The 27,766-nt window shown below is 38.0% G+C and overlaps 1 protein-coding gene and 2 pseudogenes across 4 annotated transcripts; 2 read left to right on the top strand and 1 right to left on the bottom strand.

The window, feature by feature from the left end:
- The first annotated feature begins 1,313 nt into the window (after positions 1-1,313).
- Positions 1,314-27,455, top strand: DDHD2 (DDHD domain containing 2). Of its 4 annotated transcripts, none has more exons than XM_058720669.1 (19): positions 1,319-1,590; positions 1,859-1,961; positions 2,843-3,070; positions 3,995-4,185; positions 4,749-4,838; positions 5,391-5,511; positions 7,664-7,753; positions 8,692-8,827; positions 11,335-11,543; positions 11,823-11,890; positions 12,733-12,855; positions 13,942-14,037; positions 15,078-15,206; positions 15,318-15,473; positions 15,953-16,055; positions 16,194-16,364; positions 17,052-17,211; positions 24,722-24,829; positions 25,288-27,455. In XM_058720669.1, the coding sequence occupies exons 3-18, from the start codon at positions 2,851-2,853 to the stop codon at positions 24,801-24,803; spliced, it is 2,145 nt and encodes a 714-aa protein (XP_058576652.1). In that variant the 5' UTR covers positions 1,319-1,590; positions 1,859-1,961; positions 2,843-2,850; the 3' UTR covers positions 24,804-24,829; positions 25,288-27,455. The 4 variants fall into 4 exon arrangements, with proteins under 4 accessions (XP_058576655.1, XP_058576652.1, XP_058576651.1 ...); XM_058720668.1 differs by having other exon boundaries at positions 1,320-1,590; positions 25,292-27,455; XM_058720671.1 differs by lacking the exon at positions 1,319-1,590 and having other exon boundaries at positions 1,867-1,961; positions 2,820-3,070; positions 25,292-27,455.
- On the top strand, positions 9,202-9,349 carry LOC131508279 (U2 spliceosomal RNA; annotated as a pseudogene).
- LOC131506255 (ragulator complex protein LAMTOR3-like) lies at positions 20,168-21,062 on the bottom strand (annotated as a pseudogene).
- Positions 27,456-27,766: the final 311 nt, after the last annotated feature.

The raw sequence follows: 27,766 nt of genomic DNA, 5'->3' as shown, positions 1-27,766 counted from the left end.
TAGGATTCTCAATAATTACAGGGCAGAGTTCTTGAGACCAAAACAAAATTGTGAACAGCTCGTATAGAGGATATGGAGATTTAGAGATGATCTAAATTCAAGTTCTAGTTTTGTCACTTAACTGACTGATTTTAGGTAAGTTACTTAGGTGGAGACTCTGAAGATAGATACTGTGTTTATAATTTTGACTCCATCACTTGCTGGTAGTATGACTTTGGGGAAGTCATTTTACCTCTGCAAATAGGGATAACCATAGTCTGTACTTCATCAAGTTGCCAGGAGGACTAAATGGGATTACACCTGTAAGATGCTTACAAGTCTACCTAGAATGTAATAAGAGATTAGCAAATGCCAGCTATTAGTCTATGATATTAGCTAATCATCTGACAAGATCCTAGAGAATGGGACAGTTCTGGCATTCCTCACCCTCTTCCTGCAGAGCAGAAGCTATTTAGGTGTTATAAATTTTAGAAGGTGTAAGTAAACTTGTGGGTATCTGTGTGTGGCTATTGACCTGTAAGAGAATTAAAGTGTTGTAAGTTTTTTCTCGGTTCTGAAGAAATAAAACTAAACATTCCCTGAACCCCTTGCCCTATAATCTAGATAGAAAACAGGCAAGTATCTTACAGAATACCCAAAGGAGCCGACGTCTTCCATAAAACTAAATACTCAGGAGAGCAGGGCAGGGCCATTAGCTTCATGACTGTGGGAAATTCGTTTAAACTTTTCACCTCAATTATGTCATCTTGTTTTGACAAAAATATCTCGTTTCCAACCTCTCGTGCAGCTTTTAAATCCGGTGAAGCTCACCTCTGCATTTTTTTTTTTTTTTTGGCAGCCTTGAAATCCTAATAAAACAGAACGAGGAGGGGGAAAGCCCCAGAGATAACCCTTTTTTCTTTGCAAATGCCAATGGTATCCATTCTCCTGTGCACCCAGGAGTCTGGGTAGACGAAGCCGCTGCCAGCGCCCTACCGTTCTATTGCGTCTCCCTCGGGTTCCCGGCACCATTCCCGGCCCTTTAGTGCGGTCCGGCATAGTACCGGAGTCAGCGGGCCTCTTTTCCCATTTAATCTACCAAGTGAGGAGGATGGGCTGATTAATCCCGAAGAAGCTTTGTTTTTCCCTGAAACTCAAAATGCTCCCTTAACCTGTCATCCTCCATCCCTGCCTTTCAAAGACTTCCGACCTCAGCCAGAGACTCCACGCGCCGGCTCAGAGGGCAAGGCACGCCCCACGCACCGCCAGTGCGCTAGGCGCTCCGGCTCCCTGCCCGCAGGAAGGAGCCACATCTCGCGCGATTCCTTCCACTTCTCGCGACACTTCCTGCCAGTCCCCTGCTGCCTTCCTCGCCCCACCCATCGCTTCCACGCCGCGGTCCCGGCCACCTCACCTTTGCTCTTAGTAGCTTGGCTTGCCGCTCGCCCGCTGGGAGCGCAGTGGAGACCGGTGTTGGGCACGAGCCTGGCGGGGCCGCAGGCTCCGCCCTGCTCCGCCCCGCCCCGCCCGGCCTCAGGGGAAAGGCCGCCGCGGGGACATGTGCCCCCCTCAGCGAGGACAGGAGAGTGTGAACGGCAGCGGGGCAGCCAGGTGAGCCCGCGACGGCTTGCTGGGGTGGGCGCTGGGCTGAGGGATGCCCCACTGGGGTGCGGGTTGGAGGCACTGCGGGATGGAGGTGCCGGGGGCGGAGTCGGACGCGATGCCTGAGGCAGGGAAAGGGGGTGCTGGGAGTACCAGCCCGGGGGTGGGTGACCTCGGTCCTTAGGGAAGCGGTCAGGGCCCCCTTTGTATCGACTGCGCCCTGTAAGGCACTGGGAAATTACCTTGTTTCTGTTGGTGGTTCCGCTCCTCTCTGCAGGGCTGGAAGCGGGAGGAGGCAAGTCCCCGAGCTCTGAGGTCCCAGATCCGGGCTGCAGAAGGCCCAGGGTCGTGGGGAGAAGGGACACGCCAAGGTGGCCGAGGTAAGTTGGCGCTAGGAAAAAAAGATCAAAGTGGCCGATAGCCTCGAGAGCGTTCGCTCTGAGCGAAACCGGGTGTTTGCCATCCCGCTGCGCTCAGTGCGGAGAGACCAATAACGTTGCTCACTCTCCGCAGAGCTTGAGTACTCTTTGATGTGTGCGCTGTTCTTTAACGAGTGGTCTGAGTGTTGACGGGGTAGGACCACGTAGGCCAGAGTCGCCTCTGAGGGAAGGAGGCTTTTGAGGTCGCTTGTTACTTTTCACCTGAGCCTTGGCAGGTGTGAGTGGGTGCGCTCTTGCGCGCAGTGGCTCAAACGGGGGTTCGTGTTTTCGGAATTTGTGCCCTAGTCCCCGATTAAGCACATTTCAAAGATTAATAAAAGGTAACAGGTTCTTAAGTGAATAGTTTTATTTTCAGTATTTTAAGATTCCGGCAATCATGTCAATGTATAATGATAGGGGTCTGGAGCCCTAAAATCCAGGGGTTACTAAGACAGTTGGAGTCAATTTTTTGTCTTTATCAATAGACTTAGATTGAAATTGGGATCAGATGCTTTGTTGCCGTCAAGTTTTTGACATGTGTTTCTTCTGATTCTGGGTTTGTCTTCTAATTTATTGTCTGATTAAAACCATGTAGTTTTCTGAGAGGATTGGGAGATCAGTGTAAAGCGGTTGGTCTGACTATAAGAAACATTGTGTTTAAAGCTCCCTCTCAAATCCAGCTCTTAATTTAGAACTTATTTCTATTTTCAGTTTAGATTTAGATTTTTTTTAGAAGTGGTTCCTTAAAAATGACCAGGTATGTGTGTGAGAGAGAGCAATTTCAGTGTTAATAGAAGGAAAATAACTTTTTCCCGATAGTTTTCTTTCATCTTGTCTTTTAGAGAGCGAAATGTCATCAGTGGGGTCACACCAGGAACAATTGTCCCAGTCAGATCCATCCCCATCACCAAACTCATGTAGTTCCTTTGAGCTACTAGACATGGATGCTGGCAGTTTGTATGAACCAGTTTCTCCTCATTGGTTCTATTGTAAAATAATAGATTCTAAGGAGACATGGATTCCTTTTAACTCTGAGGATTCACAGCAGCTGGAAGACGCCTATGGTTCTGGTAGGATGAAAATGATGATTTGTATTAGATAAAGACATACTATTTCTCTCAGTCTGATGTAATAGTTCTTATATTGAGCACTATTAAAAAAATAAGTTTTAGATTTTTTTCTGGTTGTCTCGATAGCATTTTAAAATACTTAAGAATTTGGTCTGTATTTGAAAACAGTACTTACAATTTTTGCATAGTTATCTACTATTTCTTATGTTCTAGCTTATGTTTCAGTTTTTGTTTATGAAGAGTGGGGGATGTCACATTGCAAGAGAATGAATTAACTGTCACTTATTTTTTCTTCTTTTATGAAACAAGAATGACGCTAGTAACCACTTTTACATCATGATGGTCATGGTCATTAATTTACCTTTTGGCCCCTCAAGCAAAAAATTCATAAAAAAGCCTTATATACTTTTTTTTTTTTTCTTTTTTTAATGAGACACTGTTCTCTCTCCTCAGAAAAAGAACAAAACAGTGTTGGGTATTATTTTTTTCATGTATCATTGAAACCAGGAATGGTTTTGATGGTTTATAAAGTAGTAAAAAAATATTATTTCCATTTTGTTTAATGTTAATTTTTTTTTTAATGTTTTATTTTTGATAGAGAGAGAGAGAGATAGAGTACAAGCGAGGGAGAGGCAGAGAGAGAGAGGGAGACACAGAATCTGCAAAGCAGGCTCCAGGCTCTGAGCTGTCAGTACAGAGCCTGACATGGGGCTCAAACTCGTGAACCATGAGATCTTGACCTGAGCCAAAGTCGGATGCTCAACAGACTGAGTCACACAGGTGCCCCCATTTTATTTAATGTTTAGCCAGGTAGAAACAAAATTTGTATGTTCCATAACGTTATTTAGAATATAACTCAGAATTGTATTTTGGGAGGTTTATTTTAATATACCTACTTCCTTTCCCTTTTCCAATCCTTGATAGGAAAAGATTGCAATGGCAGAGTTGTCCCCACCGATGGGGGCAGATATGATGTGCATTTGGGGGAGAGGATGCGGTACGCTGTATACTGGGATGAGCTAGCATCAGAAGTGAGACGATGTACCTGGTTTTACAAGGGAGACAAAGATAATAAGTATGTTCCCTACTCTGAGAGCTTCAGCCAAGTATTAGAGGTATTCCCCTGACCCCATTTCACTTTTTTTCCTTCTCTCATTTAATAATCTTTTCCTGTGACTCATTTTAATGAAATTTCCAGAAAGAGTTTGGTTGTATCCAGATTACATTTATAGCATTTCTTTTTGCAAATTAGTTTCAAGATAAAGTTATGCCTTTATGCCTGTTTTGTCTTTAAATTAAATTTTTTTTCCCCTAATGGTGATCATTGTTCATATTTAAACTATGACCACAGGATTGGTCATTTTTGCCTTTTATTTTTCTGGCTCTGGAAACAGTCTGGAATTTGCTTTCTTTAAGTTGGAGTAGACATTAATATTATTGAAAGAAGTATATCAAAATGTTAACAATGATTTTATCTAGTTTAGATGATAAAATCAGGAGTAATTTTATTCTATACTATTATCTGTTGCAATTTTGAAAGATTTTTCAAATAATTTGATAAATTGGAGTTGGATATTCTTATGTAGTGATTTATCTAGCGGTATTCTTGTAAAAAAAAAAGTTTAATTTTAATAGAAAAGCTATTAGAGAAATCTAATGAAAGGTGTTTTCTTTTAAGGAAACATACATGCTTGCTGTAACTCTGGATGAATGGAAAAAGAAACTGGAGTCTCCTAACAGAGAAATTATTATATTACACAATCCAAAGGTGAAGCAAATGAAACCTTTCTTTCATGTGGGATTAAAGGTTAATTGCATTAGTAAGGAGAACTTAATTGGTTTCTTTTTCATAGGGATTCTATTTAGGCTAACCTATGGAAATTTTTATATAGCATTCACAATTATGAATCTTAAAACTTGTAGCCACTGCCATCATTTTTTTACCTCATTCAGCTTATACAAAAGAATTTTCTTAGTGAAAATTATGCCACTGTAGATTAAGAATATCACACATGTGAGCATATCTTACATGTGTAGGGTATTATTGAAAGATCTGTTAGTCTGATGTATTTTTTTCTTTTTTGGCTTTATTGAGGTGTAATTGACAAAATTATAAGGTATTTAATGCGTAACACATTGGCCTATAATTTCAGGGTTCTCATTTCAGGCTACTGGAGTTGCATGTCAAAACTGTAGTTGAGATTTGACTGTGTATTATGTTTTGAAAGACATGTTCCTGTCCTTCACAAAGAGGGATAAATAGAGATGTCTATAACGTAGAATATATCTGCTATATATGCTTTGATCTTTTCTGTTTAAGCTTATGGTGCATTACCAGCCAGTTGCAGGGTCTGATGAATGGGGTTCAACACCCACTGAACAGGGTCGACCAAGAACAGTGAAGAGAGGGGTTGAGAACATCTCTGTTGACATTCATTGTGGTAATGTTAATCATTTATTTCTTTTCTTCTTTTTCTTTTTCTTTTTTTTTTTTTAAAGTCTATTTTGTGAGAAAGAGAAGGGGAGAAGCAGAAAGAGGGAGAGAGAGAATTCCAAGCAGGCTCTGTACTGTCAGCGTGGAGCCTGATGTGGGGCTTGAACTCATTAACCTGAGCTGAAACCAAGAGTGGGAAGCTCAACTGACTAACCCACCCAGTTTTTTTCTTCTGATACACTCATTTATTACTTAAATTGTGACCTTTTTCTGTGGATTTGGATTACCTCAAAACTTAAAAATGATTTAATCGTATGGTCTTATGAGTTGAGATCCGCATTGCTTCATGTACTAAGAATCTTAATAGATCTAAATATCTGTTTTAAAGTTGCTGAGTATATATTGTGGGATGGGTAAAATTTGGCAGTACTAATTAGGAAGTCACGAGGTACAAATGAACTGATTTAGTCCTAATTCTAAAAAGTGTGATTCCACCTGTTTGATTAGAAACTTATTTCTAGGAGCACCTCAGTGGCTCAGTTGGTTAAGTGTCTGACTCTTCATCTTGGTTCAGGTCATGATCTCATGGTTCATGGGATTGTGCCCCACATCAGGCTCCTCACTGACGGCTTGGAGCCTACCTGGGATTCTCTCTCTCCCTCTATCTCTGCCCCTCCCTTGCTCATGCTTTCTCAAAATAAATAAATAAATAACTTAAAAAAAATGGCAATTTATTTCTGGTAATTCCTGTCCTTGAAGATTTTTAGCTAAGGAAAAGTATTTGTCAGTAGGACCTTGATGGTTATCCATTGCTGTCCCGCTAGGTCCATTTATGGTTGGTTTTATAATATATTTAACTGCATTATAAAATTCCTTTTATCTTGCAGAGAAGATGGCTTATCTTAGACTTACTATACTTACAACATTTTAGACTTACTATAATTAAAAAAAAATTTTTTTTTTTTTAGCGTTTATTTTTGAGACAGAGAGACAGAGCGACAGAGCATGAATGGGGGAGGGTCAGAGAGAGGGAGACACAGAATCTGAAACAGACTCCAGGCTCTGAGCTGTCAGCACAGAGCCTGACGCGGGGCTTGAACTCACAGACCGCGAGATCATGACCTGAGCTGAAGTCGGCCGCTTAACCGATTGAGCCACCCAGGCGCCCCTAGACTTACTATAATTTAAAAAGATGAGTTTAGGGGCACCTGGGCAGCTTGGTCGGTTAAGCGTCCGACTTCGGCTCAGGTCATGATCTCACGGTCCGTGAGTTCGAGCCCCGCGTCGGGCTCTGTGCTGACCGCTCAGAGCCTGCAGCCTGTTTCAGATTCTGTGTCTCCCTCTCTCTCTGCCCCTCCCCTGTTCATGCTCTGTCTCCCTCTGTCTCAAAAATAAATAAACGTTAAAAAAAATAATAATAAATAAATAAAAAAAAAAGATGAGTTTAGCGGCACCTGGCTGGCACAGTTGGAGGAGCATGCGACTCTTGATGTTGAGGTCATGGGTTTGAGCCCCACATTGGGTGTAGAGATTACTTAAATAAAAACTTAAAAAAAATAAAAATAAAAAGATGAGTTTAAACATTTAGGGTTTATATACACATCACACATTGGAACAATTGATAAAAATGGAATATTAGATAAAAGTGTTCTACCAATGTTATATTGCCTGAATTTGATTACTGTGGTTATTTAAGAAAATATGTTTAGGAAATACACATTAAAGTATTTAAAGGGCTAAAGAGGTATGATGTATGCAATCTGATTATCTATGCAACTGCTTCCAAATGATTCAGAAAAAAAATGTGTGTGTAACACATACACATAGAGAATAATAAAGCAAAAGTGATAAACGTTGAAGTGTTGAATTTGTAAAAAGCACAGGGAAGTGTCTATACTATTCTTTCACGTTTTCTGTAAGATTGTAGTTATTTCAAAATAAAAAGTTTAAAAAAGACTGAAAAGTTTTTTCACAGACTTATGTCAAGATAAATTAGAAACACAGTAAAATCCCTGTATTTTTACTAAGTAAGATATAGGACTGTTTTATGTCCTTTAAAGTGATCTGCTTATCTTTATAACCTATTCATTGTGAATGTTTGATTTTAAAATATAAGACCAGGTATCTAAAATAATTTGTCTTTTTAATTTCATTTGTAGGAGAACCTTCACAAATAGATCACTTGGTTTTTGTAGTCCATGGGATTGGACCAGCTTGTGATCTCCGCTTTCGAAGCATTGTACAGTGTGGTAGGTTTGCAGAGTGTATAAGATTAAATCATTTTAGGGGAATATTAGTCTGTACTCCCATGAGCTGAGATAAAGTGTCTTTTTAATCTTTTGTCTTACCTGCATAATAAGATTTGGATAGCTAAAGACAGGTGGCAAGGTGGTAAATCTTCTTAGACCTAAAGTACTAGTAAATTCCCTAGGCTAATAGTTATATTCTTAACTAATAATTCTTGAATGAACAGGCCTTTAATTCTTATAAAATTATTTTATGATGTGATGGTCCTCTATTCCAAATTTAAAGGGAACCAAAAAATGATACAGTTTAAATGGATAACAGAACCTTTAATCATTGTGTAATTTATAGTGTGATAAAGCTCTTGATGTTCTACTTGGAATATTTAGGTCATTAGTATAACTTGATTTTGAAAGGTAGTGTCTCTAAAACTTAACAGTATATATTCAAGAGTCTAATTGTCCCAATTTGGGAATCTTATCCTACTGGCTAATGCTTCTAAGCATAAACGTTCTGGAAAGTTAAGATTGATGTAGTATGAATTTCAAATAGTGTGTATATTTTTTTAATTTAAAATATTGGATTGTGGTTGTTTATAAGAACCACAAAGTTAGAATAGGAATGTAACTGCAAGGCCAATTGAAATAATCATTTTTTTCTCTTTTATTAAAAAAGTAAAACAGTCCCCATGACATAATAGAAATTTTGAAGTTAGCTTTTCTTTAGATAAAATGTTTTATATGGTAAAATAAAGTTCTGTGTTAAGGGAATAGCTCTTCCTATATGCACTGATAATATTCACTGCATACCACTTGCTCTTTGTGACTCAGGTAAATATGTGTTCTAAGCAAATGAAGATAGAATATTATTACATGATCTGTTGTATCCTAATTCTATAAATTGATTGCTTCCCTGGTGATGCATAAGTTCATTTCTTTTTCAGTTAACGATTTTCGCAGTGTTTCCTTAAACCTACTACAGACACATTTTAAGAAAGCCCAAGAAAATCAGCAGATTGGGAGGGTAGAATTTCTTCCAGTCAACTGGCATAGTCCTTTGCATTCTACTGGTGTGGATGTGTGAGTAATACCTTTCATATTTGAGTTGTTAACTATGATTGTAATATGTTTTCTGATCATTGATACGGTTGGTATGTTTCTGCTTATAGCTGATTGTATAAAAATTTTTTCAGCAAATTTTGTGTGCTTCTGTGCCTTTTCTTAGAGAAACATTTTAAAATGTTGACCAATCCCTTAGTTTAACTATCCTGGTTAGGAGTAAAGAGCTGTGTGTATCTTCTAGTATGTTTTATTAGCTCATTACTGTTTACTATTACAGATATATTATTTCTTTAGCATTAAAAACAAACAATACTTTCTTCCCATGGTATAAGCATTTCCTTCTTTGGATGTCAAAGCTAACCTACCTCAAGATTTATAAAGTATTTTATTGTATCGCTTCTCAGCCTTTTGGCTGAGATCGAGTGTAGTATCTGTTCTTATCAGCTTAATATAAAGTATTTTATTGTTCCTTTTGTGATCTTATTTAGATAACATTTGTCCACATTTGGGGGGGAAAAAAAAGGAAATCCCCAAACATTAAATTATTAGCATTTATTACTTGAAGTATAGTTGTACAACTTTATTTTTTATTTATTTTTTTGGTACAGCTTTTTAAAATTAAAGTTCATATTTATTTATTTTGAGAGAGAGAGCGAGCATGTGTGTAGGAGGGGCAGAGAGAGAGGGAGAGGGAGAGAATCCCAAGCAGGCTCTGCACCATCAGAACCATGAGAACATGACCTGATGAGTCCAATGTCCAACCTACTCAGCCACCCAGGCTCAGTACCCTAATTAGTACAACTTTTAAGTGATGGCTGTTTTTCCTGATTTTGTTTTAGAGAAAGAGCACAAATGGGAGAGAGGGGAGCCCTCAGAGGGAAGCTCCATGAGCCCAGCATGGAACCCAAAGTGGGGCTCAATCCCATGACCCTGGGATCATGACCTGAGCTGAAATCAAGAGTCAGATGCTCAACTGACTGAGCCATCCAGGTGCTTCTTAAGTGATGGCTTTTGTTTTTTTTTTAATGTTTTATTTATTTTTTTAAGCAAGAGCAAGCAAGAGAGGGGTAGAGAGAGGATCCAAAGTGGGCTCTGCGCTGACAGCAGTGAGCCCAGTGAGGAGCTTGAACTCATGAACTGAACTGCAAGATCATGACCTGAGCTGAGCCAAAGTTGGACTTTCAGCCAACTGAGCCTCCCAGGCACCCATTAAGTGATGGCTTTCTTAGGTCACAAGCCCAGTAGTTTTGTTTATAGATTTTATGGTAATGTCAGAAGGTTGCCTTATATTAAGGATATTCTAGAGAGCTATAGGCTCTCCAAAAAGAAGTGTGTTCATAATATAGTTCTAGGATAGAACTGGCAAATGCTTCTCTGGAAGATAAAGGAAGTAGTTTTACTTCCATGTTGATCTTGGAAATGGCTTTCCTAATTTCTGCATCTCTCAGTTCTTAATTCTGTGTGATTTGAGGATATTGCATGTGCCCGATGTTGTATTATGTTGCTTTTACTAGGTATGGAGCTCATACTCATATCTGAACTGATACTAAGAGGTTACTAAGGGCATATTGCCCTGTCTAAACTACAGAAACTGTTGAGTCTTTGAGGAATCTTTATGGGTATCTTGAGAAAGCTTTAACGAAGTTGATTTAGATAATAATGTCTGCATGGTTTTCCTTTGCAGGATGAGAGTTCTGTTTGCCTTCTTTCAGCTTTTGGAAATGATGCATTGAGAAAGGGAGCTGATCCATTTATCATTTGACTTGTGATCCAAAAACCTTAATGCTGAGAATTCTAGGAAAAGCCTCTGTATTATCTGTCTTTTAAAAAAACTTTTTTTATGGTAGAGAATTTTGTACAAAAAAGTAGCTTATATAATGAGTCTTCATGTACAGATTATGATTACCCAGCTCCAACAAGTCTCAACACATGGCCGATTCTGCTGTATCCATTATCTTCCTATCCCTGTCTACTGCCCATCCCTCCACCATGTTATTATTTTTTTTCCCATCATACTATTTTTGAACCAAATCTTAAGATATTACATCATTTCATTTGTAAATGTTTGTATGTCTGAAAGGACTTTTAAAAATATATTAACCATAACACCATTATCACACCTAAAAAATTCTTAATATCAACAAATATACATACATGTATACATACACAAGCTCACACACACAGATTTTAAGCGGATCTAAATAAGGTCCATAAGTTGCAATTCACTGATATGTCTTTTAAGTCTCTTTTGATCTCTTGGTTATCTTTCCATCTCTTATTTCTTTGTAATTTATGTATTGAAGAAACTGGGTTTGTCTTATATAGGGTCTCACTCACTTTTGCTGATGAAATTCTTTTGGCTTAATTAAACCTGTCTCTGAGTCCTCTGTATTTACTATAAATTGATTGTCTGTTGTATTTTTAAATATCTAAGTCTAAACTTGAAGGCTAAGCTGGATAATAGCTTAGAGGGGCTTTTGGAATGTATTAGGTTTTCTGCTTAAAATATTTTTCTTTTTTTTCAGAGATCTGCAGCGAATAACTCTGCCCAGCATTAACCGCCTAAGGCACTTCACCAATGACACAATTCTGGATGTCTTCTTCTACAATAGCCCCACCTACTGTCAGACTATTGTGGATACAGTTGCTTCTGAAATGAACCGAATATATACACTTTTTCTGCAGAGGAACCCTGATTTCAAAGGCGGTGTATCCATTGCTGGTCATAGTTTAGGTAACAAATGAGTTTTCTGTGACCAGAAAGGACTATTATATATTAAGGATACCTGTTCTTTAAGTACAGTGTCTTTTATCAGTATCAGATTCAGAGGTCTAGAACTGGTCTTTGATGTACAATTTGGAAGGGGTTGGAAGGGTGGTGGTGGATTGGAAGGAAAGACTTCCTGCTTCATAGATTTTGCTACATGGGTAATTGGCTTAATAATTTTTGTATAAAAGACAGCTATGTAGTGCCAATGCTTAGAAATTGTCCCTTCTTCTGTTTTACTTATAGGTTCGCTTATATTGTTTGATATCCTAACAAATCAGAAAGATTCTTTGGGGGATATTGACAGTGAAAAGGTAATTTAGATGTACAAATAGATTCTCATATACTATTTCTTAGTATGGATCTTTAGATTTTAGACTTTTAGTTTTTTTGCTTAGTATAGTTTCATACCATAACGTTGATTTTACATTTATTTTAATTTTAATAGACTTGTAATTATCTCTGTCACTTTTGGATGATAGAAGCAAGATAGTAATATGCTCCCACAAATATTTGTCATATTCTAAAATAACTTTAGGTATTTTATTTTCCATTACAAATATTCACTTCTGTTCTATTATTAGAATTCTAGAATAATTGAGCTGACGTGGAGTTTGCATGTGATGTGGAAATGAAGAATAAATTGGATGCAAACTGATATAATTTATAGAAATTCTGTCTGAAAGCAGTGGGAGGACTTGATGTTTAAACATCTTTTGCAAAACAAAGTCCTATGAACATTTATCTATAGTGTTAAATTAGTACTTAGCATATGCTATCTTGTGTATTTTCTCTTTTTATGTAAGTATTCTATTTATATTGTTGGACTATGAGTTCTTCCAGGACAGGGGTTTTGTCTTAGATTGTTTTATGTCTTAAACACTTGTTCCATAATAAGAGCTCAATAAATGTTGTATTAATGAAGTTGAAAATACTTTGATAATGATTCATGCATTCATTTATTTAAAAACATTGTTTCAACTGAGGTTGCAAATTTAGAGATTAGCCACTTCTTAAATTTTATATAAATTCCAATTTATTTAAAATTAAGTATATCTTTATGTGGAACTCTTATACATTTTTATTGGCAAATAGTAATAATAAAGGAAAATCTAAATAAATTCAGAGAATGTGAGCTTTACTATTTAATTTTTAGGATGCACCAAATATTGTCATGGATCAAGGAGACACACTGACACTAGAGGAAGATTTGGAGAAACTTCAACTCTCTGAATTCTTTAGTATCTTTGAGAAGGAGAAAGTAGATAAGGAAGCGCTGGTAAAAATAATCTTTTAAAACTTTATGCTGTACCATTTTTAGTATTTTTATTGCTTATCTTCATCTTACCACTTACTAAGAGCCTGCCCTTTGGAATCATTTTAGTCATAAATACTTTGTTATCATTAGTGATGTCCTTTAGCTTGTTTATGTGTTTTTTTATCATATAAAGTGATCTTGCTTTGTGGAAGTGCAAGGTTCAGAGGAGCCTTGTCGACAAACATAGTGGCAGAGCAAGGACTAAAAAGCAACACAGCTCGGATAATGTGAACCTGAGTTAGAATAAATGACCGCTAACTATTCTGACTCTTAGTTTCTTTTACACCTTCAAGAGCTCTACTGCTGATATTTGCTTTTTATTTGTTTTTGTTTTTTGCCACTTTTTTGGTGCTTTTTCGGGTTTGCAATACATTCTTTCATTTAGTAGATATTTAGTGAATGCTTAATATGATCAGGCTTACTATACCAACTACTAGAGATAGAGTGGTCAGTAAGACAGATATGGTCTCTCATATCACTATGTTTATAGTTTAGCAGGGAAGACACATATTAAATACTATATTACAATTATGGTAAGTTCTGAGTAGGAAAAGCACACAGTGGTATTTAAGAACTAACCTAGTCTGGGAGGGTGAAGGAAGCCTTAACCTCCTCAGATAAGCAGCACTGAAGCTGAGATACTGATTGTTCATCTGTTTCATGTTCCACATTTGCTGTATGTTCTTACTGCTTGTGTCCATGAGTAGGGATATAGTATTTCTCAGGAATGTGACATCTGAGTCTGCATGGAAATCAAAGAGTGTTTTGTGTCATGCATTATCTACTCACTTCTGTAGGTTTTTTTTTTTTTTTTGTAATAATGTCATCTATATTACTATAGCATTGATACCTTTTATTTTTCTCTAGGCTTTTATGAATAAAATACTCTCTTCTTAAAATTCTTAATGATGTTATACCACTAGGGACCCCTAGTAATATAAAGCAAAGAACAAGAATGATTAGGTCTTACTCCTCTCAGAGAATGGGACATGTAATTTATTTTATTTTGCCTAGACATAAGAAGGATATTTGATTTTCTATATCTAGGCTTTATGTACCGACAAAGATCTTCAGGAAATGGGAATTCCCCTAGGACCAAGAAAGAAGATATTAAACTACGTTAGGACCAGAAAAAAATCAACGGTATGTTTAATATAGCTTGTAGGATTAAACAGTTTTTGACATCCTTGTATCCTTATGCTTTGTGAGGTGTTTAGGCAGCTAAGAAATTTTGTTAACTGATCTTCGGCTTTCTTTTTAGATATTAAACACATTTTTTATATTGACATCCTTAAAAAATATTATTAGCTTCAGAAATCTTATCTTCCCTGGAGTCTTCTCACCATTCCTTTTTTTTCCTTTCATAACCTTTTTATTGAAATACAATTCACATCACCTACCATAAAATTCACCCTTTTAAAGTATATAATTTAGCCATTTTTAGTGTATTCACAGAGTTGTGTAACCATTACCACTATCTAATTTGAGAACATTTCCATCACCCTAGAAAGAAACCCTTTTACCCATTAGCAGTCACTCCCCATTCCTTCCTCCTGTGAATCACTGGCCTTTCTGTTGTTATGGATTTTGTTATTCTGGATATTTCATATAAATGGAATCATAGTATGAGGCTTTTTGTGGCTGGCTTCTTTCACTTTAGCATAATGAACTTGAGGTTTATCCACGTTGTAATAGTACCTCTTCTACGTTCAGTTTTTTTGGCCACTGAATTCCTTTCCATATCTTAGTAGTTGTCTTTCAACTTTGTGGCAGGCTGTTCAGTTCTTTCTTAAGGCCCAGTTCTTGGCCCAGCATCTGCATAAATTTCTATACTCATAGAGACATTTTGCTTCCATTAAAAGGGCATTGCACTTGATTGAACTCCTTAGCAACCCTCAGCATTCTTTTTCATCATGCTGTGCTGTTGTTTTCTCTCCTAATGGTTGCCTGAAGTTTCAACTGCTGACCAAATGGCTGTGTACAGCTTTTACCATTTTAGAGCATGTATGGATGTTAGTTCATTATTTAAGACAATTTTTGTTTTCATCAGCTTTATCTTGTTTTTTGAGGACTCTTCCTAAAATTCAGAACACTCGTAAGCATCCTTTCAAACCAATAAAAAAACTGTATAAACCTTTGGATATTTTTACTGCATAGCTTCACGGCATTGTATTATTCTTTAGGGTATTAATAGACCAATCCTGCAGCCAGCTTCAGGGGTGAATATATCTAACATCCCCAAAGAATTGGAGTTTTGCAATAAAACAGACTCTACTGGAAATGGTGACTATCTGGATGTTGGCATTGGGCAGGTAACAATTTTAATTAATTCTATTTGGTTATTTTATTGCCTGCCATTGGTATGGTAGGAACAATTGTCACTTCTGTTAACAATGAGAGATATTTTTATATCCTCTTTCCAGGTGTCTGTAAAATACCCCCGGCTCATCTATAAACCAGAAATATTTTTTGCCTTTGGCTCGCCCATTGGAATGTTCCTTACCGTCCGAGGACTAAAAAGAATTGATCCCAACTATAAATTTCCAACATGCAAAGGTTTCTTCAATATTTATCACCCTGTAAGCATTGGACATGTTTTCACCTGAATATTAGGGCTCATTGGTAAAGAGCACATAATTTTCTGTTTCCTTTTTTTTTTTTTTTTTAATGGTTATTTCTTGATTTTGAGACGGGGGGAGGGGCAGAGCTAGGGAGAGTGAGAATCCCAAGTAGGTTCCATGCTGTCAGTGTGAGCCCAATTCAGGGCTCAATCCCATGAACCACAAGATCTGAGCCGAAAATAAGAGTCTGATGCTTAACCCACTGAGCCACTCAGGTGCCCCAAGAGCATATAATTTTCTGTTGTGTTGATTTGCTTTTTTTTCTATATTATTTTGTGGTAATGAGACAGCTTATAATCGTTTGAATCTGAAAGTGATGAGGCAAAATAACTTTTTTTTTAATGAGCTTATAGTTATTCTTGCCTGATAGTTCCTAAGACTTTCTGAGTTTCTTCAGCAGAGGTATATATGTAGCTGTTATTTTTTTTTCTACGTAGTTTGATCCTGTGGCCTATAGGATTGAACCGATGGTGGTCCCAGGAGTGGAATTTGAGCCAATGCTGATCCCACACCATAAAGGCAGGAAGCGGATGCACTTAGGTAAGTCTGAGTTCAGAACTTGTAATTCTAGACGGTCTGGTCAGTGCAGACTGACTGGATCTCATTCACTTTATTTAACTGTGTTGGACCCTAAACTCTTTGTAAACCATGTAATGTTGTTATTCATGTATGTTTCAGAACTGAGAGAGGGCTTGACCAGGATGAGTATGGACCTTAAGAACAACTTGTTAGGTTCACTGCGGATGGCCTGGAAGTCTTTCACCAGAGCTCCATACCCTGCCTTACAAGCTTCAGAAACTACAGAAGAAGCTGAAGCAGAATCGGAATCGAGTTCAGAGAAGCTAAGTGGTCAGTGACACTGTACACTTTGATTTCCTACATCACATCAGATAAGAGTAACTCCATGATGTGTAATTCTTATTCTCCCAGGAGTTCTTACTTACCCGTTTTTCCCTTTTTATTGTATAGGACCAATATTATGAGTCCTAATGGGCTTTCAGCTCTGCTAGTCTTTTCTATTATCAAATAGCCACGAATTATGGAAAAACATTATTTGTGAGGAAAAATGTCAAGAGAAGCTAAGCACCTGGTCAAGAGGCGTTAAAAGACATTCCTCACTTGGGAATTCTGGATGTTAGATTCCTCTGTGAAGCTTTTTCAGGGGAATGTGTATTCATTAGTCCGTTTTATTTTCCTGGCTGGGCACTAGCTCATATATCTCCTCTTAATTTCACAGTTAACTTTGCATTCTTTTTGCTTTAATTTTCAACTGCCTAAAGATTTCTATAGGTACATTTATTTATAAACCAGATGCAAATGAATTCGCTATCAGAGGTACAGGAAAGAAAAAATGGGATTGGACAAAATCATTGTGACTTGAGAAGCTTTAAGGGGATTGAAAGGAAGAAGGTGCAGAGAGCTTGCTGAACAGAGAGTAGCTCATCCCATTGTAAACTTAGCCATCTGAGGGGAAGTTAGGGTAATCTTGGGGGACTGGAAGCTTTTAGATGGTTATTGTGGTTCCTCCATGTCCAGATGTTAACACAGAAGAGGCCTCTGTGGCCGTTAAAGAAGTCCCACCCATCAATGTGGGAATGCTGAATGGAGGCCAACGCATTGACTATGTGCTACAAGAGAAGCCCATTGAAAGTTTTAATGAATATTTATTTGCTTTGCAAAGCCATCTATGCTACTGGTAAGTGTTGTTTGCTTTTGTTTCCGGGGTGTGGGTTTTTACTTATTTATTTTTTTGGTCTGATTGTTTTACAGATATTTGATAGATACAGAAAAGAGAGGATAGGCTAGTGTACATTTGGGATTAGAGTGATTTCTCATTTAGGTAATTACAAAATAACAATCATGTCATTTAAAGAAATCTGATTTAAACACGTTTTATTTTGCTGTTTGATAGAGCATGGGCAGATGATGCCAGCAGCCATGAGTTCAGTTAGTTTAGTTTTTAAAACCACTTTTTTTTTTTTAATGTTTATTTTTGAGACAGAGAGCGTGAATGGGGGAGGGTCAGAGAGAGGGAGACACAGAATCTGAAGCAGGCTCCAGGCTCTGAGCTGTCAGCACAGAGCCTGATGTGGGGCTCGAGCTCATGGAGTGTGAGATCTGACCTGAGCCGAAGTCGGATGCTTAACCGACGAGCCACCCAGGCTCCCCTAAAACCGATGAGCCACCCAGGCTCCCCTAAAACCACTTTGGCTATTGGTAGGACAGGATGGGTATGTATGAATGCACTGGACAAATATGTTACTGTTGCTAAAAGTATTTTAAACCCATTTAAAAGTGTTTATAGTAGCTAGAACAGACTTTATTTTTTGTTTTGTTTTAATTTTTTAATTTTTAAAATGTTTCTATTTATTTTGAGAGAGAGAGATTAGCAAGAGGGGGAGAGGCAGAGAGAGAGGGAGACAGAATCCTAAGCAGGTTGTGCGCTGTCAGGGCAGAGCCCGATGTGGGGCTCCAGCTCACGAACTGTGTGATCGTGACCTGAGCCGAAACCAAGAGTTGGACGCTTAACTGAGCTACCCAGACACCCCTTTAATGTTTAATCTTTTAATGTTTAAATATTTTTTCAAGATTTAGAGATATAATTGACACATTATACAAGTTTAAGATGTGCAATGTGATTTGATACATGTGTATATTGTGAAGTGGTTAACACAATAGGATTAGGTAACACCTCCATCACTGTACATAATTATATATTGTGCGTGTGTGTGTGTGTGTGTGTGATGAGAACATTTAAGATTTACTTTTAGTAACTTCCAGGTATATGGTACAGTGTTACTGACTATAGTACCTTGCTGTAATTAGATCCCCAGAACTTATTCAACAGAATTAATCATTAAATATAACTATCTGATGGATTGTAGAATGGATTAATGATGCTTTTTGAAATTCATCTATTAGAAAAGAACTTAATCATCAAATATTTGAAACTAAAGGAAAGTACAACTAGGAAAATAAGATGGGTAGGGGGTAAGAGTTCAAAAAATAATGCTTTAACGTCTTGAGAGGAATTTTTCTATTGAGTCCTGATAAAGGAGATTATTATTTGATGGAGTCAGTTTTATCTCTAGATAATAAGTACAGTAGAGGCCATGACATATAATCTAAGTGCAACTCAATAAAAGCAGTCCTGTAAGAGGCCAAAATAATGCTCTTAAGAATGATCTCTGCTGATGTGGCTTGATAGAAACCTGAAAAAGGGTTGCTTTCTTTTTAAATTATGGTTATTATATTTTTAAGTTTTTATTTAAATCCATTTAGTTACCATACAGTGTAATGTTAATTTCAGGTGTACAAGATAGTGATTCAGCACTTCATATGTCCACCTGGTGCTCATCACAAGTACACTCCTTAATCCTCTCACCTATTTCATCCATCCCCCCACCCATCTCCCTTCTGGTAACCATCAGTTTGTTTTCTAGAGTTAAGAGTCTGTTTCTTGGTTTGCCTCTCTCTTTTTTTTTTTTTTTTTCCTATGCTTATTTGTTTTGTTTCTTAAATTCCACATATGAGTGAAATCATAGGTGTTTGTCTTTCTCTGATTTATTTCACTTAGCATAATACTCTCTAGCTCCATCCATGTTGTTGCAAATGGCAAGGTTTCATTCTTTCTTATAGCCGAGTAGTATCCATTGTGTATATATACTACCTCTTCTTTATCCATTCGTCTATCAATGGGGTTGGGCTGTTTCCATATTTTGGCTATTGTAGGTAATGCTGCTATAAATATTGGGGTGTATGTATCCCTTTGAATTACTGTTTTTGTATTCTTTGGGTTAAATACCTAGTAGTGCAATCACTGGATCATAGGGTGTTCTTTTTTTCTTCCTGTTTTTTAGTAATTTTACTGATTTTATTACTTTTACTAAGCCATTGTATCTTCCTCACACTCAGCGCAAAGAAATAAAACACTATAAAGAAAAATACATCCTTGTTATTCACAATAAAAAGCTTCTGGTTCATTTTATAGGACTGGGCATATTATGCAATAGGTAGCACTTAATGTCTCAAGTGGATCATTTTTTAATTTTTTTAAAAATTAATTTTTTTTTTAATTTAGAGAGAGAGGAGAAAGAGAGAGAATATGAGAAGGGAAGGGGCAGATGGAGACAGAGAAAGAGAATCCCAAATCGGTTCCATACTGTTAGTGCAGAGCCCGACCTGGAACTCAAACCATGAATCATGAGATCATGACATGAGCTGAAATCAAGAGTCAGACGCTTAACTGACTGAGCCACCCATGCGCCCGTGTAATTATTTTTTTTAATGTTTATTTTTGAAAAAGAGACTGGGTGCAAATGGGGAGAGGGAGACAGAGGATCCAAAGCAGGCTCTGCACTGATAGCAGAGAGCCCAATGCAGGCGTCAAACTCACAAACCATGAGATTACTCATGACATGAGCCGAAAATAGATGCTTAAGCGACTGAGCCACCCAGGCACCCCCAAAGTACGATTTTGATTCTGACCCACTGAATAGAATTTCATGCGTAGTTGGTGACTGGCTAACACCATGAGAGCTGTGATGTATTGAACCATTTCTGTGGTATCCCCAGATCTCACTAAATAAGAAAATACTCTATGCATGAAAAGATAACAATATGTCCATAAATTTTATCTATAGGCTCTTTTTTTAGTGTAAGGTGGGAAAGAGGGCCCTTTCTTGAGTACAGGGGTACAAGTAGTATGATCTGTAAAGATTGCTGGATTGATATATGTCTGTTATAAGGAATGTTAAGGTATACATCAAAACAACTGCCAGATTAACGTCCACAACCTGTCTCAATTCTTCAAATAATGGAGCAAGTTCCTTTTCTAGGTTGACAATTAGTCCTGTATTGGCATTGCTGCTGGCTGTGAAACCATCAAAAGTAAACAATTGACTTGAACCACCCAGTAGGTGTTACAGTAACAGATGATACTTTCACTTTTTGGAAGTCCAAGTTTGCTCCTTTGGTCTGTTGGAAGAGCAAAAGTAGTTAAGAAACCAGGTCTCGGGGCGCCTGGGTGGCGCAGTCGGTTGAGCATCCGACTTCAGCTCAGGTCACGATCTTGCCATCCGTGAGTTCGAGCCCCGTGTCGGGCTCTGGGCTGATGGCTCGGAGCCTGGAGCCTGCTTCCGATTCTGTGTCTCCCTCTCTCTCTGCCCCTCCCCCGTTCATGCTCTGTCTCTCTCTGTCTCAAAAATGAATAAACGTTAAAAAAAAAAAAATTAAAAAAAAAAAAAAAGAAACCAGGTCTCAAAGCATGCTCTGGAGCATTATCATTGGCCACTTTAATAAAAGGCACTTCATCTTTGTGTGACACAACAATAGCATGGAGCTCTTCAACAACCTGATGATTTTTTATACAACAATCACTTTAGGTCATCTACCATGATGAACCCCTTTCTCCCACAGTCTCCACTCCTGGCTTTCTGGGCTGCTGTGTTCTCTCAGCTGTAAATTCAGGGACAGCTTCAAAGACAGTCTTGATCATAGGGTAGTTCTGTTTTCAACTTTTTGAGGAACCTCCTTACTAATTTCTTCTAGAGGTCTATTTTATACATATATAACACAGGTGTGAATATGTGACTGTATTATATGTCTCTTTTAACGAATACAGAAGTATTATAGGTATCATTCTGTAACTTGCTTTTTCTACTAGCGAGTCTTGGAGTTTTTTGCCTATCAGGTATAAAGAGTTTCTCCATTCTTTTGTAGCTTTAGTACTCCACTATATGAATATTCTGTAATTCATTTAAATAGTCTTTTATTGCTGGGTCTCTTTAGATTTCTCTACTCTAGAACTTTATACACCTTGTTTATGTCATTTCACCTAATCATGAGAGATCTGCAAATACTTACAGTTGGAGTTGCTGGCATTATGCCATATGACTTTTTTTTATAAATGGAATCCTATTATATATACCCTTTTTTGTATGGCTTCCTTCATTCTCCATGATGTGTATCAGTTTCTTTCCTTTTTATTGCCAAGTAGTAGTCTATTGTATGAATGTACCCCAATTTGTTCATTTACCTGCTGGTGGACATTTGGGGTGTTTCCAGTTTTTGGCTATTATAGATAAAACTGTGAACATTCGTGTACAAGACTTTATATGGACATATTCTTTAGTTTCTCTTGGGAAAATACCTAGGAGTGGAATAATGGCTAGGTATCATAGGGTAAAAGTATTTTTAAAAGTGACTGCCAGGGGTGCCTGGGTGGCTCAGTCGATTAAGCGTTCGACTTTTGATCTCAGCTCAGGTCTTAATCTCAGGGTCATGAGTTCAAGCCCCGCATTGGGCTCTGCGCTGGTTGTGGAGCTGACTTAAAATAAAAAAGAAACTGCCAGACTTTTCCTGCCAGCATTTTCCATTCCCATCAGCAATGTTTGAGAGTTCCAATAGCTCCGTATCTTCAAGGGTACTCGGTATGATAACTTCATGATTTGTCTCTTAGCCTTTCTAAATGGGTTGTAATAGCACCTCACTATGGTTTTAATTTGCATTTCCCTAATGATGTTGAATATATTTTCATGTGATTGCCATCTATACATCTTCTTTGGAGAACTGTTTCAATCTTTTGTCCATTAAGGAAAATAGATTATCTTTTTAAGTTTCAGGAGTTCTTTCTCTATGCTAGTTACAAGTCCTTTTCAGATACATGTTTTTTTCTCAGAATGTGGTTTTTCATTTTTCCAGCAAAATGTTTTAAAGAGCAAAAGTTTTTGATTTTGATATAGTCCAATTTATTGACGTTTGTGACTTTTTAACATATTTAAGAAATCTTTGCCAAATCCAAAGTTATTAAGATATCACTTGTGTTCTAGAAGTTCTATCATTTTAGCTTTTATATTTCGGTCTGTGATCCATTTTGGTTGAGTTAATTTTTTAATATGGTGTGAGGTAAGAATTGAAGTTCACTGGTTTGCATGTAGCTATCCAGTTGTAGCAACATTTATTTATTCAGATGGAGACTGAATTACCTTGGTTCTAGGTTGTTCTGTTGATCTATTTGCTTGTCTTTATGCCAGTAAAACATTGTGTTGATTACTGTAGCTTCAAAATAAGTCTTGAAATCAGGTATTGTGAGTCACCCAACTTTACTCTTCTTTATTTTAGCTACTATAGGTCCTTTGCATTTCCACGTATGTTTTAAATTGAGCTTGTTAATTTCAAATAAAAAGCTTTCTGGGATTTTGTGATTGCATAATATCTGCAGATAAAATGACAAAATTAACATCTGAATGATATTGAGTCTTCAGATCCACAAACACAGTATCTCTCAGTGTATTTTGGTCTTTAATTTCCTTCAGCAATGTTCTGTAGCTTTCAATATATGTATTTTGCACACTATAGTTTTTATTTTATTTTTAAACTTGGTTGCTTTTCTTTTCTTTCTTTTTTTCTAGCAGTATGTCTGGTAATGTAAAAAAAAAAAAAAAAAAAAAAAATTGTAAATGGCCAAGAACTGTTCCCTTTTCACAGAGCTCATTCTTGGGACAGTATGGGAAGAGCCATCCAGTTGGTCATCTTAGTTTTGTTTTGTTTTGTTTTTTACATTTTATTTATTTTGAGGGAGAAAATGTGAGCAGGAGAGGGGCACAGCGAGAGAGAGAATCCCAAGCAGGATCTGTGCCGTCAGCGACACGAGCTCTGTGCTGATAGCACAGGGTCTGCTTGGGATTCTCTCTCACCCCCTCTCTCTGCCCCTCTCCTGCTCATGCTCTCTCTCTCTCTCTCTCTCTCTCTCTCTCTCTCTCTCTCCCCCCCCCCCCCTTCAAAATAAATAAACTTAAGAAAAAAGGTAACACTGGGGCGCCTGGGTGGCTCAGTTGGTTAAGTGTTTGACTTCAGCTCAGGTCATGATCTCAGGCTTATGATTTGGAGCCCCACATCGGGCTCTGTGCTGACAACTCAAAGCCTGGAGCCTGCTTCAGATTCTGTGTCTCCCTGTCTCTGCCCCTCCCCCGCTCATGCATGAGTGCACTCGCACTCTCTCTCTCTCTCAAAAATAAAAAGTAAAGGGGCGCCTGGGTGGCACAGTCGGCTAAGTGTCCGACTTCAGCCAGGTCACGATCTCGCGGTCCGTGAGTTCGAGCCCCTCGTCAGGCTCTGGGCTGATGGCTCGGAGCCTGGAGCCTGTTTCCGATTCTGTGTCTCCCTCTCTCTCTGCCCCTCCCCCGTTCATGCTCTGTCTCTCTCTGTCCCAAAAATAAATAAAAAACGTTGAAAAAAAAAATTAAAAAAAAAAAATAAAAAGTAAAAAAAAAAATTTTTTTAAGGTAATACAATCACCTGGTTCAAAATTCAAGATATAAAAGGGTATAATAATGAAGTTTCCCTCCCACCGGCTTCTTAACCACTAGTTCCCATCTTATGACAGTCAGTGTTATGAATTTCTCATGCATCTTCCAGATACTATTGTGTGTGTGTCCCAGCAATTGTTCGTATCCAGTTCATAAAGAAATTTGATTATATAAAATAACATCATGAAGGATTTCCTTAAGGATATATAGCTCAGGGACTCCTCGGTGGCTCAGTTGGTTGAGTGTGCAACTTTTGATTTTGGCTCAGGTCATGATCCCAGGGTCATAGGATCAAGCCCTGTGTCTGACTTTGTGCTGAGCATTTATTTTGAGAGAGAGAAAGAGCATGTGCGAGCAGGGGAGAGAAGAGAGAGTGAGAGAGAGAATGCCAAGCAAGCTCCATGCTTCACAGAGCTTGATGCGGCACTTGATCTCACGACCCTGGGATCATGACTTGAACCGAAATCCAGAGTCGGACACTCAAACCGACTGAGTCACCCAGGCGCCCCAACTTATTTATAACTGGAAGTTAGTATGTCTTAATTCCCTTCACCTATTTGCCCACACGCACCTCCCTTCTGGCAGCCACATTTGTTCTATGTGTTTAAGAGTCTGGTTTTTTGTTCATTTGTATTTTAGATTCCACATATAAGTGAAATCATATGTTATTTGTGTCTGGTTCACTTCACTTAGCAACCTCCAGGTCCATTCATATTGTTGCAAAAGGCAAGATTTCATTATTCTTTATGGCTGAGTAATATCCCACTGTAAAATGAACTTTTTATTGTAAAAAATAAACTTGCACAGTGGTTGTGTAAATGAGGTAGTATGTGTAAAGCATCTTTAAGTATGAACGTTAGCTGCTGCTTTTTACAATGTAAGTTTTTCTCTTTACAGGGAGTCTGAAGATACCGTATTGCTGGTCCTCAAAGAAATCTACCAAACCCAGGGCATCTTCCTTGATCAGCCTTTACAGTGAAAATCAACTATGTATGGCTACTTAACGTGAGTTTTTAAATGTCATGTATGCTGCATGGTTCCTACATATTAATGTGTTATGGGGAACAGTGTAGACTTGGGCTCTTTATAAATATACTTTTCTCTTGCCTGTCACCAAGATCTAGGTTATTATTCATTTTTAGAGGGACTCTGGTTAAAATTCCTGGGGGAAAAAGCACAACAGCCCACTTAGAGAAAGGTTAGTGTTCATTTACTTTGCTAGTGATTTGGTCCAATAACACTTAATCATTTTTAGGATCTAAACTCAGAATCTTAATAGCTCTGATCATCTGAGAGTTACCATGGCAGTAGTTAGAATTTTAATTATGAACAACACATCCTGAGATTTAAGTTACTCAGCCTTTTAGATGTGTAACAAGAAAGTCCATGTATCAGGCTCTGGCATTCTGCCTGGCTGCCTTCCAGCTGTGACTGCATCGTGACCTCTTTCCACTCTTCCCTAGACAGACACTGAAGGATCCTTCCCCAGAAAATCTACCTGCTTGTTGCTGCCGTTTTCCTCTCAGCCACGTCATTTCCTGCATGTTACCTGCCACTTACCACTGGGGTCTTTGGAAGATAATCTTTTTTGGAAGTGAGTAGAAAAGCAAAGAGAAGACCATATTGCTTTTTACCACTGGCTTCGTATAAGCACTCGCCATTCTTCATAGTGGGGCGTGTTTGCATCTTTAATTCTTGGGTGACAGGTGCCATCCTTTATTTTTATTGCTTATTCCTTGAGACAGTATAAAGTCTGTTTTGAGTTTATTTTGGCTTGGGTAGACATTTTTCTAGGAGGTTATTGCTTGTCTTTAGAAAATGCTCTAGTTTGGAAACAGGCTTGAGATTCAGAAGGCATTTTGGGGTACACATGTCTCATTGGTGTTCTCTGCACTTGAAGGCTAAGTGGGTGTGTAAAAGACTGTTGAGCAAATTCTTTTGAGTCCACTTTTCTTTCCTACAAGTACTTTGTGAAGGACCAAAATGTAGCTGGGAGAGAGTTATTGTTTATTCTCTACAGCTGACAGTTGATCAGAGGAATCACTGATGCTGTTCATTATTTTCACAGCTGTTGGAGCTGCTCTCAGAGTCTAAAGTGGATAGTTTAGTTCACATTAGGTGCATCTTTATAAAGCAAAGATGTTATATATCCTAGACCTGTCTTTTTATATTGTGCTTCAACTTAGGAGAGTTTAGATGAAATTTGACTTAGTTATTGGATAGTAGCTTCTTTCTTAAGTTGAGGGCAAAGTTATACAAGCCTTGACAGGCTGCTTTGGTTATAAATAAAAATCTTTCAGGAGTACATCTATGGTGAAATAGAATCTGTGACAGTCAACCACCATATCCACTTGGGTGAAGGTAGTACTGTGTGCTCTGTTTGAAAACATTTTGTAAACACCATTGCCTTCCTTGGTACCCATAATCGAGAAAATGTATTAGAAGCCTCATGGCACAGGCAGTGTTGGTTGGGCAGGTCGGTTTGGCTAGGGGGAAATGTTTCTTTTTCTGCAAGAAAAACCTACGCCTGTCGGGGCCAAGGAACAGCTATTGCAGTCATTGTCAGAACATGCAAAGTGAAAGGTACCTTGAAGATGATGGGTGCGTGTAGACTAACTTTTTCCAGGCATCTGCTCACCACTGTGCTGTTTTCTTTCTCATTGGTCAGTTTGTCTTTGCAGTTCTCTTTGTGATAGTCCTTTACACTCCATAGGCCTATAACAATGGCACAGGCAGGCAAGCTGTGTTTTCGTTTTTTATAAAAAATGTTTTTTTGTAAACGTATCATGGTATCCAGTGCATTGGCATGTAACATTCACTTCAGCCATCCCTTCAACTGCAGTGGTCTTTATCCCTTTCCAGAGAGGAAAGGAAAAGGAAGTTAATCACTGTCACCTTAGAGATGGTAGAGGTGAGGTTGGGGTACAGGGTCAGTGCCTGGCCTTTTCTTGTCCATCTGCTTTACAGGCTAATGCTGACTTAGCCACTAAGAAGTGTCAGATACATGGAACACTTTTCTATATGAACTGAGTTTGAAGTAAGGGTTACTGAGAATTAAGTAGCATTAATTATATTTTAGAGGGGAAGCTTTTGTCAAGTTGTCTTCAAATTTAAGTTTATTCTTCCTATTAGCAGAATAGAGCGTATTTAAGAGTAAACCAAAGGACAAGCAAGGAGGAGTTCCTGTAACCAAAGATGAACAGCATAACCCTGGGATAGCTAGATCAACCACTGCTGGGACTAAGAAATGGTTCTTTCCTGATGGGGAGGGGCAGGCAGCTGTACAAGAGCTTGATGTCTCGTCTCTCCACCTGTGGTAGCATCATGGTTGCATATCACATAGGATGATAGGCTTGATTTAAATCCTTTAGTTACATATTATTTGCACTACTTTGGTCGCATCATGTGCAGTGTCTTGACCAAGACTATTTTTCAACTGTAGAGTATCATTTTATACATATTTCCTGCTACAGAATTTGTATTGCTTATTTCAGCAAGAGATTGTCTGCATGGAAGGATTAATAGTACTGATTAGCTTTCTAATATTTTGCACTTTTTGAAATGTTTGTTTTTTTACATGATTATATTTAAAAGTTTATGAAATACTGAAATAAAACCATATTGACCAGTTGCCTACTTTTACCTGGCTCATCCATTATACAGAAAGTTAATACAATAACCATTTTCTCCCCGTATATATTTCTAAAGCAAATTAAAAAGATAATGTTTGAGCAAAGAACTAATGTTTAAGTTCTTTTCCGGGGACTGGTGTTTTCTTTAGGCAGATACAGTAAAGCGTGGCAATTACAAAATAAATACTGAGACTGTTCTTCAGTAATTGCAGGTATCAGCCTCTACTACCGATAGTCGTGTCACTTATGTCAGATGGGGAATCCAGGGTTTTACTTTGGAAATGTTCTGGCTCTCGTGTGGTATTAAGGA

Source organism: Neofelis nebulosa, chromosome 3 (genome assembly GCF_028018385.1).
Source record: "Neofelis nebulosa isolate mNeoNeb1 chromosome 3, mNeoNeb1.pri, whole genome shotgun sequence".
Lineage (NCBI taxonomy): Eukaryota > Metazoa > Chordata > Mammalia > Carnivora > Felidae > Neofelis > Neofelis nebulosa.
Note: the sequence above shows the minus strand (reverse complement) of the source record. Positions and strands in the feature narration are given on the sequence as shown.